The sequence below is a fragment of the Urocampus carinirostris genome, chromosome 2, assembly GCF_059441175.1.
Source record: "Urocampus carinirostris isolate Australia breed hairy pipefish chromosome 2, RoL_Ucar_1.0, whole genome shotgun sequence".
NCBI classification, from domain to species: domain Eukaryota; kingdom Metazoa; phylum Chordata; class Actinopteri; order Syngnathiformes; family Syngnathidae; genus Urocampus; species Urocampus carinirostris.
The window spans coordinates 20,177,284-20,188,415 of record NC_142350.1 but is presented as its reverse complement, the minus strand read 5'-3'; the positions used below and the strand labels follow the sequence as shown (position 1 = coordinate 20,188,415).

The 11,132-nt window shown below is 41.0% G+C and overlaps 1 protein-coding gene across 3 annotated transcripts in view; it reads right to left on the bottom strand.

Moving 5' to 3' along the window:
• Positions 1 to 303: 303 nt before the first annotated feature.
• Positions 304 to 11,132, bottom strand: part of akap9 (A-kinase anchoring protein 9) — an 80,542-nt gene continuing 69,713 nt past the window's right edge. For 2 of the 3 annotated variants that reach the window (XM_088329324.1, XM_088329327.1), the window contains 8 exons: positions 8,689 to 9,159; positions 5,702 to 5,878; positions 5,429 to 5,626; positions 3,486 to 3,721; positions 3,335 to 3,414; positions 2,497 to 2,608; positions 2,285 to 2,406; positions 304 to 661 (listed from right to left, as the gene is read on the bottom strand). In XM_088329324.1, coding sequence (XP_088185450.1) covers positions 624 to 661; positions 2,285 to 2,406; positions 2,497 to 2,608; positions 3,335 to 3,414; positions 3,486 to 3,721; positions 5,429 to 5,626; positions 5,702 to 5,878; positions 8,689 to 9,159 — 1,434 coding nt within the window. In that variant the 3' untranslated portion in view covers positions 304 to 623. The remainder of the gene's footprint in view (positions 662 to 2,284; positions 2,407 to 2,496; positions 2,609 to 3,334; positions 3,415 to 3,485; positions 3,722 to 5,428; positions 5,627 to 5,701; positions 5,879 to 8,688; positions 9,160 to 11,132) is intronic. The other variant, XM_088329326.1, reaches the window with a different exon arrangement.

The following is an 11,132-nucleotide window of genomic DNA, read 5'->3' as shown; positions in this document are numbered from 1 at the left end:
TTCAATGATCCAAAGCAGTTCTCAAATAGTCTGACTTGAGGACCCACTATTCCTCCCTAATGACAAGCTGTGAAAAAAAATTCTACTCATATCTATAAAATTAAAGGATTGTGCAGTTTAAAGCAGCGATACAATACATTTACCTTTTTTTCCCCAAAAAAATCAATATATGACCAGCAAAACCAAAACAACATATGGTTTAAAGATTTGGATTTGACAATCCTTTACTAATCCGGGCTCACCACAGAACTACCGCTTCTTCACAACACAATTTGTGGCAACTGAAAAATAATCAAAGACACATTCAAATCTGTTTGCTTTATTTCCATTTTTGACAAAATAGTCAGAAAAGCTTCTATAAAAATAAGCTCTCTACAAATGTCTCAGGGCCTTGAAACAAAAGCGTGTAGAAGAATCCAGTTAAACTCGCAACCGTCACCCACGCAAACATAAATTAATCTCTTTTCAGTTATGCACAAAGAAAATATACATCGTTCATCGCGGAATTAAATAATATCGTTCAAGTGGCGGCGACGGAAAAGCCCGTCGTGCGCAAATAAAGTGTTTGGTCCGTACAGAAAAGCGAGGGTTTGGGGAAAAAAGGCAACTCGTTTGTCGGCATCTTATCTTCTCAGACCAAAATGTAGTGAAGACTGAGCACCTAGATGTGAGGACAGAGGAAAAAAATAGTTAGACAGTGCCTTGCAAAAACATTACACCCCAAGAACTCTTCGATACGTTGCCATATTTCAGGTTTCAGACTTATAAATTAAAAATAATTCAAATATTTTCCAAGAATTAACAAGTGAGACACAATTGTGAAAATAAACCACATTTATACAACATTTAATAATGTGTTATCGAAAAGGCCCCCCTTTGAGTTACTACTTGGTACAACCTATTTTTTATAACCACAATCATTTTGGGTAAACAGAATTATTTGCCCATTCTTCCTTACAAAACAGCTCAAGTTCCTTCAGGTTGTGATGGTGATCGATTGTGCACAGCATTTTTCAGATATTTCCACAAATCGTCTAGAGGATTCAGATCTGGACTTAGACTTGACCATTTTAACACCTTTAGGTTGTTTTAAACCATTCCATTGTAGATTTTGCTTTGTGTTTAGGGTCGTTGTCCTAAAGACAGATTATCTGCCAGAATCACCCTGTATTAGACTCCACCCACCTTCCCATCAACTCTAACCATCTTTCCAGTCCCTACAAAGGAAAAGCAACCCCAAAGCATGACGCTGCCAACATCACGTTTGACAGTATGGGTGGTGATTTCAGGGTGATTTGCGGTGTTGCTCTTACGCCAAATAACGTTCTGCATTCAGCCCAAAAAGTTGCATTTTAGTCTCATGTGACCAGAGAACCCTGTTCGACATGTTATTTGTGCCAGACGTGGCTTTTTATGGTCTTCTTTCAGAAAGGGGTTTCTTCTTGCGATTCTTCCATAAAGGTCAGATTTATGTAGAGTACAACTAGTACCGGTTAGTTGTCTTATGCACAGATTGTTCCACCTGAGCCGTGTACGCCTGCAGGTCATCCAATGTGATCATGGGCTTCTTGGTTGCTTCTCTTATTAGTTTTCTCCTTCTTTGGGTTGAGAGTTTAGGGGGATGGCCAGGTTTCGTTAGGTTTACAGTGGTTTTATGCTCTTTCCATTTAGATAAAATTTGTCGCAAAAATTTGTTGCAAAATCTAACCCATTCCTGCTTTGGACTTTTCCACAACTTCATCCTGAGCCTGCCTAGTGTATTTTTTGTTCTTCATAATACTGTCTTGTATCCATTGTCTCCTTTCACAGACCTCTGAGCCCATCACAGAGGAGGTGCAGTTAATCTGAGACCTGATGACACACGGGTACACTCTTTTTGTTGTTGTTATAACTGCTCTGGCTCATGTTGGTTTAAGATCAGGTAATTGTATAATTGTAATCCTGTGCAGTCCTTTGAGACATTTTTGTGATTAAGGGCGTCACAAATAAATGTGACTTGACTCGATTTAGTCATATAGGTCTATATTGGATCATGTAGAACATCTGGTGTCACTTGGCTGAGCTAAGAGAATAGGAGACTAATACATTATGCCACCCCTACTTTTCAGTTTTTTTCTTGTAAAAATAAAATGTTGAAACAATTTGGTTCTACTTCCTGACTGTGTTTTACATGTTGTTGATTCTTAGAAAATATTTGAAGCCTGAAATATGCCAATTTGAAAAAAAAAAATCTGGGGGGTTAAAACTTTAATTCAAAACTGGCAAGCACGTGAGTGATGAGAACCTGAGGTGACGCTTCCCAGCCTCCTCTGCAGGGCTTCCAGTCTGGAGATGTAGTCGGTGAGGGCTCGGTCGGGGTCGTAGCTCTGCAGGTGGGTGCACGTGAGCTCTTCGGTCACGGGATACCTTAGCCCAAAGAGAAATATATATACATATAATATGTATATGTTTTATATATATATAAGCCTTGGTGGAGGCTCCTCAGTGTGGTCCAACCTGTGCTGTGCAGAGACGGGCGAGCGAGGGGATTCTCTTCCCCTACTTGAGCCCCCTCCTCGGTCCCGAGATGAGTCCGCACCCGGGTGGAGGTAATCTCTATCATCAGTACCTGGAAGGATTTATATATTAAAAATAAAGGCGTATAAATAAGAGGTTCCCATTGTTTAGGGAAAGCAGTGTTTAGATTTTTGGATTTATGACAAAAGCAAAGAAAAAAAAAAAAACATCGAAGTGATAGTTCTGCTTGAAATGCATCCTTTCAGCAAAAGCTGTTTTTCTCAGACATTTTCTTAGAAACAAGTATTTAAGACATTTAAAAAAAGCTAGAAAAACTTAATGGTTTGTGTTGATATGTACTAGATAGATAGATAGATAGATAGATACTTTGTTCATCCCCGAAGGGAAATTCACATTTCCAGCAGCATCCCTGAGCTGAGAACAATCGAGAACAATCGAAAATAACACGGGAGCTGCTGGATTGGCTGCCATTCGTGACGGCGCCGGAAGAAAAGATTCAATTGGAATCATGTACAAACAAACAAACAATTGAATCATGTACAAACAAACAAACAAACAAAACTATGCCTATGAAGCGATAAAACTACATTTTCTGTAGGCCTTTAAAAATAAGTAAACATGGCAAAATAATGGCTGGCAGCAGCTATTCCTGTTTGAAAGAAAAGTCTGGCATTGGATGAGTTAATCATATTTACACGTTTATAAGGCTGGTGGAACCATTCAAACCCCGGCACCCCTCCAGAATCTTCCAATATATGGGAAAGAAAGCACTCCTAAGTGAAACTAATATTCGGGTGCAATCATTTTTTCTACTCACAGATCATCTGCGTTGTTTCACTCTTTTGCGTGTTGCTCATGCCTGTGGTCTTGTGCCAGCGTTTGACCAGGAAACGCATCCTGAAACACGGAGAATGAGAAAGAGCTTCGGACAAATAACGGACTTTATTATTCTCCGTACGCCGCCTTACCTGGAGAGGGCGATTGAGACACGCACGGCCGAGCGGAAGCGTGTCAGCGCCCGCCCGCGCTGCCCCCTGGGGCTGAACGACAAGCCTTCCAAAGGTCGGCCCCCCATCCTGGTGAGCAGGGCCAGTGTGGCCTCCTCGCATTCCTGGAAGCCGCCGAGCAGCAGCAGAAGGTACTTCTTCTGGTAGATAAGAGCCTTCCGGAAGCTCTCAGAGCGCAGGTATCTGCCGTACATCCTCTGCGTGGGGACACATTCGCTCTTTTAATTCCTAAACTATTACCATAAACTATATGAAGAGTTGGTACACCTTTTTTATGGCCAAATTCAAGGACCTCCAAAGACAGTTTTCCAGTTCATTCAGTACCGTTAAAAGAAAAGATCTAGTGTGAATCATGTATTTTAGGGGAGCCATAAAATGATCTGCGATTTACATATGGAATTTTTAATCTATCAAGACATGATTTTTAGATCTTGAGTGATTCTTGAATATATTTGTATGTGAGAAAAATCTCTCCCCGTATAGGTAAAAATGACAGTAATGTGTAGTTTGAATTTTCAGTTGCAGAAAAGTCTTCCCATTACAATTTAACACTGGGAAGCACTACATGAATATTTTGAATGGGCCATAATAAAGTCCATAATCGATACGTAATCCTTGAACCTATACAGATTTCAGAGTGCCCTGTTTAAGTGTAGCATGCATCTGTTCCATTGCAACGTACCAGATATAACTACGTAATTAACCAACCTCCCAACTAAAATTAAAGATCTAACCAAGCTACTATAAACTACTAATATGCTTCCCTAACTGGAACAACCCATAAACTCATCAACCAAAGCTAACTGCCCAGTCAAATTATCTAACCAATCATCTATTATGTACCTGCCCTCCCCAGTTATATCTTCATTTGCCTTAATATCTACCTACTCAACCTAACATTGTTGTTTGGAGCATTTAGTTAGCGCTGAATGCATAACATACCCAAACTCAGTGATTTTCAACCACTGTGCCGCGGCACACTCGTGTGCCGTGAGAGATAGTCAGGTGTGCCGTGAGAAATTATCCAATGTCACTTTTTAAAATTTAATAAAACATTTATGAATCATTTTCTGCAATTATGTCATTGTCAAGTGTCTGTGCTGTAAAAACTTGGGGTATTATAAATTATATTGTAATTAAACATACTGTTCCATGTCATTTTGTAACAATGACAATAAAGGTATATTCTATTCTATACATTTTGTAACTTTTTTGGTGAGGGGTGTGCTGCAACATTTTTCCAATGTAAAAAACGTGTCCTGGCTCAAAAAAGGTTGAAAAACACTGCCCTAACTTACCTACTCACCTAGCAAGCACTAAAGGTAACTTATACACTAAGCCAATCTATCATTCTAAACCTAAAACCAGCCTCCCTACTCAACTTACAAACCCCCCCTAACCAAACTAATATACACTGCTTACCTCCATAAATGATTCACTCCACCTAACCTGGACAACCCATAATATTCTACCAAATTTACATACCCACCATAAATATCCAACCAATATTTAATTTAGATACCTTCCCAACCTACCAAAGTTAATTGACAATCTATCTTTAAAATTAAAAAACTTGAGGCTGTGATAATGACTTTATGCCAGAAGATGGAGACAGAGTAACGCATGATTTCCACGCAACTACATGGCATTTCTTAGACGAGTTTGAATAAACTCTTCCTTTTTCATCTTTTTGGGGTTTGTTCCTCCCCAAACGGGCCTGATAAAAGCAGTTTAGCGCAATGGAAAATAAAGCTTAAGGGCTCTGGGCATTGTTAACACATACTTAATAGAGACAATATTTCACTTTCCTCTTTTTTTAGGACACCTTGAATAACGCATCCCACCCTAACTAACCTAGTCAGTATACACCGAGCCTGCAGTTTCTAACCACAATACTTCCCAACCTTGAGCGCAACGTTGTCCGCCTCAGGTCCGGTTATCTCTCTTAGCATGCCGGCCCTGACCTCCCCTCGGAGCCGGGCCACCTGCGCGAGGGCCTGATGTAAAGCTTTCTCCAAGCGGACCTTCTCCCGACTCCAGGTCTCCTTCTCTTGAGAAAGCAGCAGCGCATCGGCTGACGTTCCTCTCCTCCCGCTGGACTGCTAAGGGGAGGGACAATACAATGAAAGATGTTTTTACATCTTTTACATTCATTTTCCCGGGTGGGTCGGACTCACAGTGTTGCCGGCATGCCGGTAACAGCGGAGTTCTTCTTCCAGCCGCAGCGAGTGGTTCCTCAAGTCGTTCTTCTCCTCTGTCAGGCGGCCTACAAAACCTGTCAACTCGGCATTCTGCTTGAGGAGACGTTCAGTCAGGGAGCCTGATGAAGAGCCTCCTGCTATCAAGGTGGCGCTCTAAGGAGGGAGAGAACATTTTTGAATTTTTGGTTAACCCACGTGACATGCAGGTGCATGTAACATACATTCTTTTACTTTCAATCGATTTCCCCCCAGGTTGTTAAAACATGTAGATGTTCAAAATGACATTGTGCCGTGAGTTACATGTTATTGCATTTGGGAGCTAACCACATACTATACACAAAACATGCTATGTACACTGTTTGGACCTATAGAAATCCATTATAATTCATAATATTGGATAGACCATAAACCTGGTGTATTTCAATACATTTCCTGGGTTTTGGGTATTTTTCTCTTAAGTGCCATGGAGTCAATTCCATGCAAAGTAAACTCTTTTGTTGAGCGGTTCACACTATTACACCAGCTGGTGACGCTACAGCCCAAATAATAGTAGTTTGCAGTCAAAATTAACATGCGGGGTTTTTGGGGAAACTGCTTTGACATAAAAATTGGTATGTGTAGAAAAAAACTACCTTTAACTAATTCGAAGCTCTTATTAGGCCATATGAAATATTTACCTAAAATTTGTATAAATATCTGTCGCTATTAATCTTTATACTGTATGCATCCCTATCTATCTCTATTAATCTATCCATAACCCTATCTATCCGTATCTTTGTCTCTCTATCTCCATCTATCATATATATATATATATATATATATATATATATATATACATATATATCTAGAGGAAGACCTAAAAAGAACTGGGCCATCAACATTAAGTAATAGACTGGTGCCATTTTGCCACGACCCAAGAACAGGCCAGGCACTGTCAACAGTGGAGAAAGCAGTTCAAAGCTGTGTCCTTATTGGTGCTCTGACGACCCTTCTGGTTAAGGGATTCGTGAACCATGATATGTATCTCTAAAACTATCTATCAAAATAGATTTAATTCTATCTAAATATCTCTCTCCATATATATATATATATTATATATATATAGTGCATCCGGAAAGTATTCACAGCGCTTCACTTTTTCCACATTTTGTTATGTTACAGTCTCATTCCAAATTGTATTAATTTAATCTCTTATCTCAAAATTCTACACAAAATACTCCATTATGACAATGTGAAAAAGTTTTTTTTTTTTTTACTTTTTTTGAATTTATTAAAAATAGAAAACTAAGAAATCACATTTACATAAGTATTCACAGCCTTTGCTTAATACTTTGCTGATCCGCAAATACAGCCTCAAGTCTTTTTGAATATGATCCCACAAGTTTAGCACACCTATCTTTAGGCAGTTTTGCCCATTCTTCTTTGCAATAAGTCTCAAGTTCAATCAGGTTGGATGGAAGACGTTTGTGCACAGCCATTTTCAGATCTCTCCAGAGATGTTCGATCGGGATCAAGTCTGGACTCTGGCTGGGCCACTCCAGGACATTCACGGAGTGGTTCTAAAGCCAATCTTTTGAGATCTTGGCTGTGTGCTTTGGGGTGTTGGCCTGCTGAAAAATTAACCTTCGCCCCAGCCTGAGGTCAAAAGCGCTCTGGAGCAGGTTTTCATCCAGGATATCTCTATATATTGCTGCATTCATTTTTCCTTTTATCCTGACTGGTCTGCCAGTTCCTGCTGCTGAAAAATGTCCCCACAGCTTGATGCTGCCACCACCATGCTTCACTGTAGGGATGGTATTGGCCTGGTGATGAGCGGTGCCTGGTTTCCTCCAAACATGGCGCCTGGCATTCACACCAAAGAGTTCAATCTTTGTCTCATTAGACCAGAGAATTTTGTTTCTCATGGTCTGAGAGTCATTCAGGTGCTTTTTGGCAAATTCCAGACGGGCTTCCATGTTACTCTTACTAAGGAGTGGCTTTCGTCTGGCCACTCTACCATACAGGCCTGATTGGTGGATTGCTGCAGAGATGGTTGTCCTTCTGGAAGGCTCTCCTCTCTCCACAGAGGAACGCTGGAGCTCTGACAGAGTGACCATCGGGTTCTTGGTCAGCTCCCTGACTAAGGCCCTTCTTCCCCGATCGCTCAGTTTAGAAGGCCGGCCAGCTCTAGGAAGAGTCCTGGTGGTTCCAAATGTCTTCCATTTACGAATAATGGAGGCCACTGTGCTCATTGGGACCTTCAAAGCAGCAGAAATTTTTCTGTATCCTTCCCCAGATTTGTGCCTCAAGACAATTCTGTCTCGCAGGTCTACAGACAGTTCTTTTGACTTCATGCTTGGTGTTTGTGCTCTGACATGCACACTCAACTGTGGGACCTTATATAGACAGGTGTGTGCCTTTCCAAATCATGTCCAATCAACTGAATTTACTGCAGGTGGACTCCAATTAAGCTGTAGAAAGATCTCAAGGATGATCAGTGGAAAAAAGATGCACCTGAGCTCAATTTTGAGCTTCATGGCAAAGGCTGTGAATACTTATGTAAATGTGTAAATTAAAAAAAGTTAAAAAAAAAAACGTTTTCACATTGTCGTAATGGAGTATTTTGTGTAGAATTTTGAAATAAGAGATTAAATTAATACAATTTGGAATGAGGCTATAACATAACAAAATGTGGAAAAAGTGAAGTGCTGTGAATACTTTCCGGATGCACTGTGTGTGTATATATATATATATATATATATATATATATACATATATCAATATAGAGCTATATCAATATAGATCTAAATCTACAGTATATTGCTTGTTTGGATCCCTTAACCACTAGGGTCTTAGGGGGCACCATTTACTGTGGGTGTGGCTGAGTTGTCACACTTTTAAGGTTACATCCAAATAATGTACACTGACACGCGTTGTGTCACAATAGAAACACATGCCACGAGGATTAAATGAGTAATGCTCACCTCAGGGATAGATGGGAGGGCTGGAGATTGCTGCAGCATGCAGATGACATCATCAACACTGGCTTGAAGCAACGACAGCTCCTCACCGTTGATTTCAACGGTGGCTTTGTCCGCCATGCTCCGAATTTTAGAAGCGACGACGTGCAATTTTCCTAAGACGCTGTCTGCTGTGCGCCAAGGGCCATGGTGGTGTTGGCGGTTCGATTCTGGCGGCGGTCCTGCGCCCCCTTCCCGAGTCAACCTCTCCTCCAGTCGCTCCTTGTCCTCCTGGAGGCTCTTGCACCTGGCATTCTGGCTCGACAGCAGGTCCCGAGTCTCGGACAGCCGTGCTTCCAGTCTCTCAAGCTGGGCCCGGGCATCCAGCAGAGCTTCGTTGTGCTGCTTGGACTTGAGGCCGGCCACGGTGAGCTCTTCGTCCTTTCTCAGCACTTCCAGCTTTTCAGCCTCCACCTGACTAAGGAGACACACCACCTAGCAGGCAGACAGCCACCTTTATTGTTATTGTTGGATTCATCATACAATTAAGTCTCACTAAACCACGGTCAATTTTTCAGGGTTCGTACACCTTTTACATAGCCAAATGAAAGTTCTTTTCAAACAACTTTCAAACCCATATTCCAATGTTTCCAGTCCCATTAAATGAAGAAATCCAATGTGAAACATTTTGCAGGGCCACAAATACATCTGTGATGTTTACAGATACTAGATTTAATCTTGGGTGTGCATTTATCAAGACATGGTTTTTAGATCTTGAGTAAATCTATTGATCAAGGCAAGTAATAAATGTCCCTGATTGATATATAATCCTTGCACTGATGCACTTTTCATAGTTCCCTGTTTAGGTGTAGCATGCTCCTGTCCTCTGGGGCATGACACAGCTTCATAGGTCAATGCCATACAAATGCCAGCAACCATGTATCACGAGGCATAGAAAATGTAAATTAAACTGAGTTACTGTGCCCCATCTCATTCGTGTTTGCTGCTGTCTTTGGTCTATGTTGTGTAAAATGTTCTAGTTCTTTATCTGAATGACAGCACCCGATGACATCAAACTGTAGCGAAAGGAAAGTCAATTATTCCCAAGTAAAGTTCATGAGTAAACAAAGCTACTGTAAATATGAACAAGTCATTTAAGGCACTAATTTTGACCATTTAACTTGCTGGCATACAAATGTAACGGGTGTAATAATAACTTTTGTTTTATTGAAATTCCTGCTGAAATATGTGTATAGTTTTTGGTAAATGTCCTGCAATGATGAGTCCAACAGTGCTATCTGCTGGTATGGGGTGGGGTTTGGTTTTGGCTTCTGACATGTGACCGGGAGGCGGGGTTTGTTGGCAGTCTTACAAGAGAGAGAACTGCAATGGTAAGACACATCTTTTGGTGCTCCACAAAATAAGTTAATTTTAAACATTATAACCCCAGCTGACAAATCTCTCAACATGCACAGTAATGTGATTGATATTGTCAAGCTGTTTAGGTTTATTTTTGTTTTGTTTCTGTTTTACTAAATTATGAATTCCCCTTGTAGAGATCAAAGCCAACAGAAAAGCTAATGTTGTAACTCATCCATTTGCAGGTAACTTGTACCCGTTTTTATACTCATTATTGTTTTTATTTCTATTTTTTCATATACATTAAAAAAGGATGATGTTGGTTAAAATTCAGACAAAAGAAAAATATGTTGAATCCATTGTAAATGTTAAAAATCCACTATACGATCTCTTGTTAAAAGTATCTTGTTAAATTGTAAAGATGTAAAAATGTATTGTGATATTCTAATCAAGATCAAAGCGGCGCTGCCACGAGCGGCTGCCTTTTCCAGCAGCTGCCCTGTTGTTTTATTGTCTGCTTCTATCTTCGGTGTTTTTTCCTCCCGTTTTGACAACTACACTATGGATTACTTCTATCCTATGGACATGGGTTTTAACGCACAAGAAATGCGTGTATTCAAGGATTCCTTGCCCTGAAGATTTCTCGTGCCGGCGTGATGAAGGGGCCCATCGTGGAGGAAAAGCCGGAGCTAGCGAAGCGGCGTTATAAGTCTTCGGTACCATCCGTAATCATGGTAAATGCGAACTCACGACCAAATAAGATCATCGAGTGCTGGTGGAAAACATCGAAGCGCACAGGGAGCGCAGTTGCTGTGTTTTGCGGAAACGTGGCTCACGTTTAGCATTCCGGACGCTAACGTGTAGCCACCCGGAGCTACCCGGAGCAATCCGGCTTCAACGCCGCTAAACAGAGACACGAAAGCCGGGGAGAATCGGAGAGGAGGCGGACTTGCTAACACGAGGTGGTGTATCCCTGGATTTTCACAAAGAAAAGTTTTCCATCTGCCGCAGGGATGTCAAATTTTTGGACTGGCGTGACGTCATCCACTTCGCTACAAGCACCCCTAGGGCATCATGTTCATCTGTTAATAAACAACAGGGTAGACTGC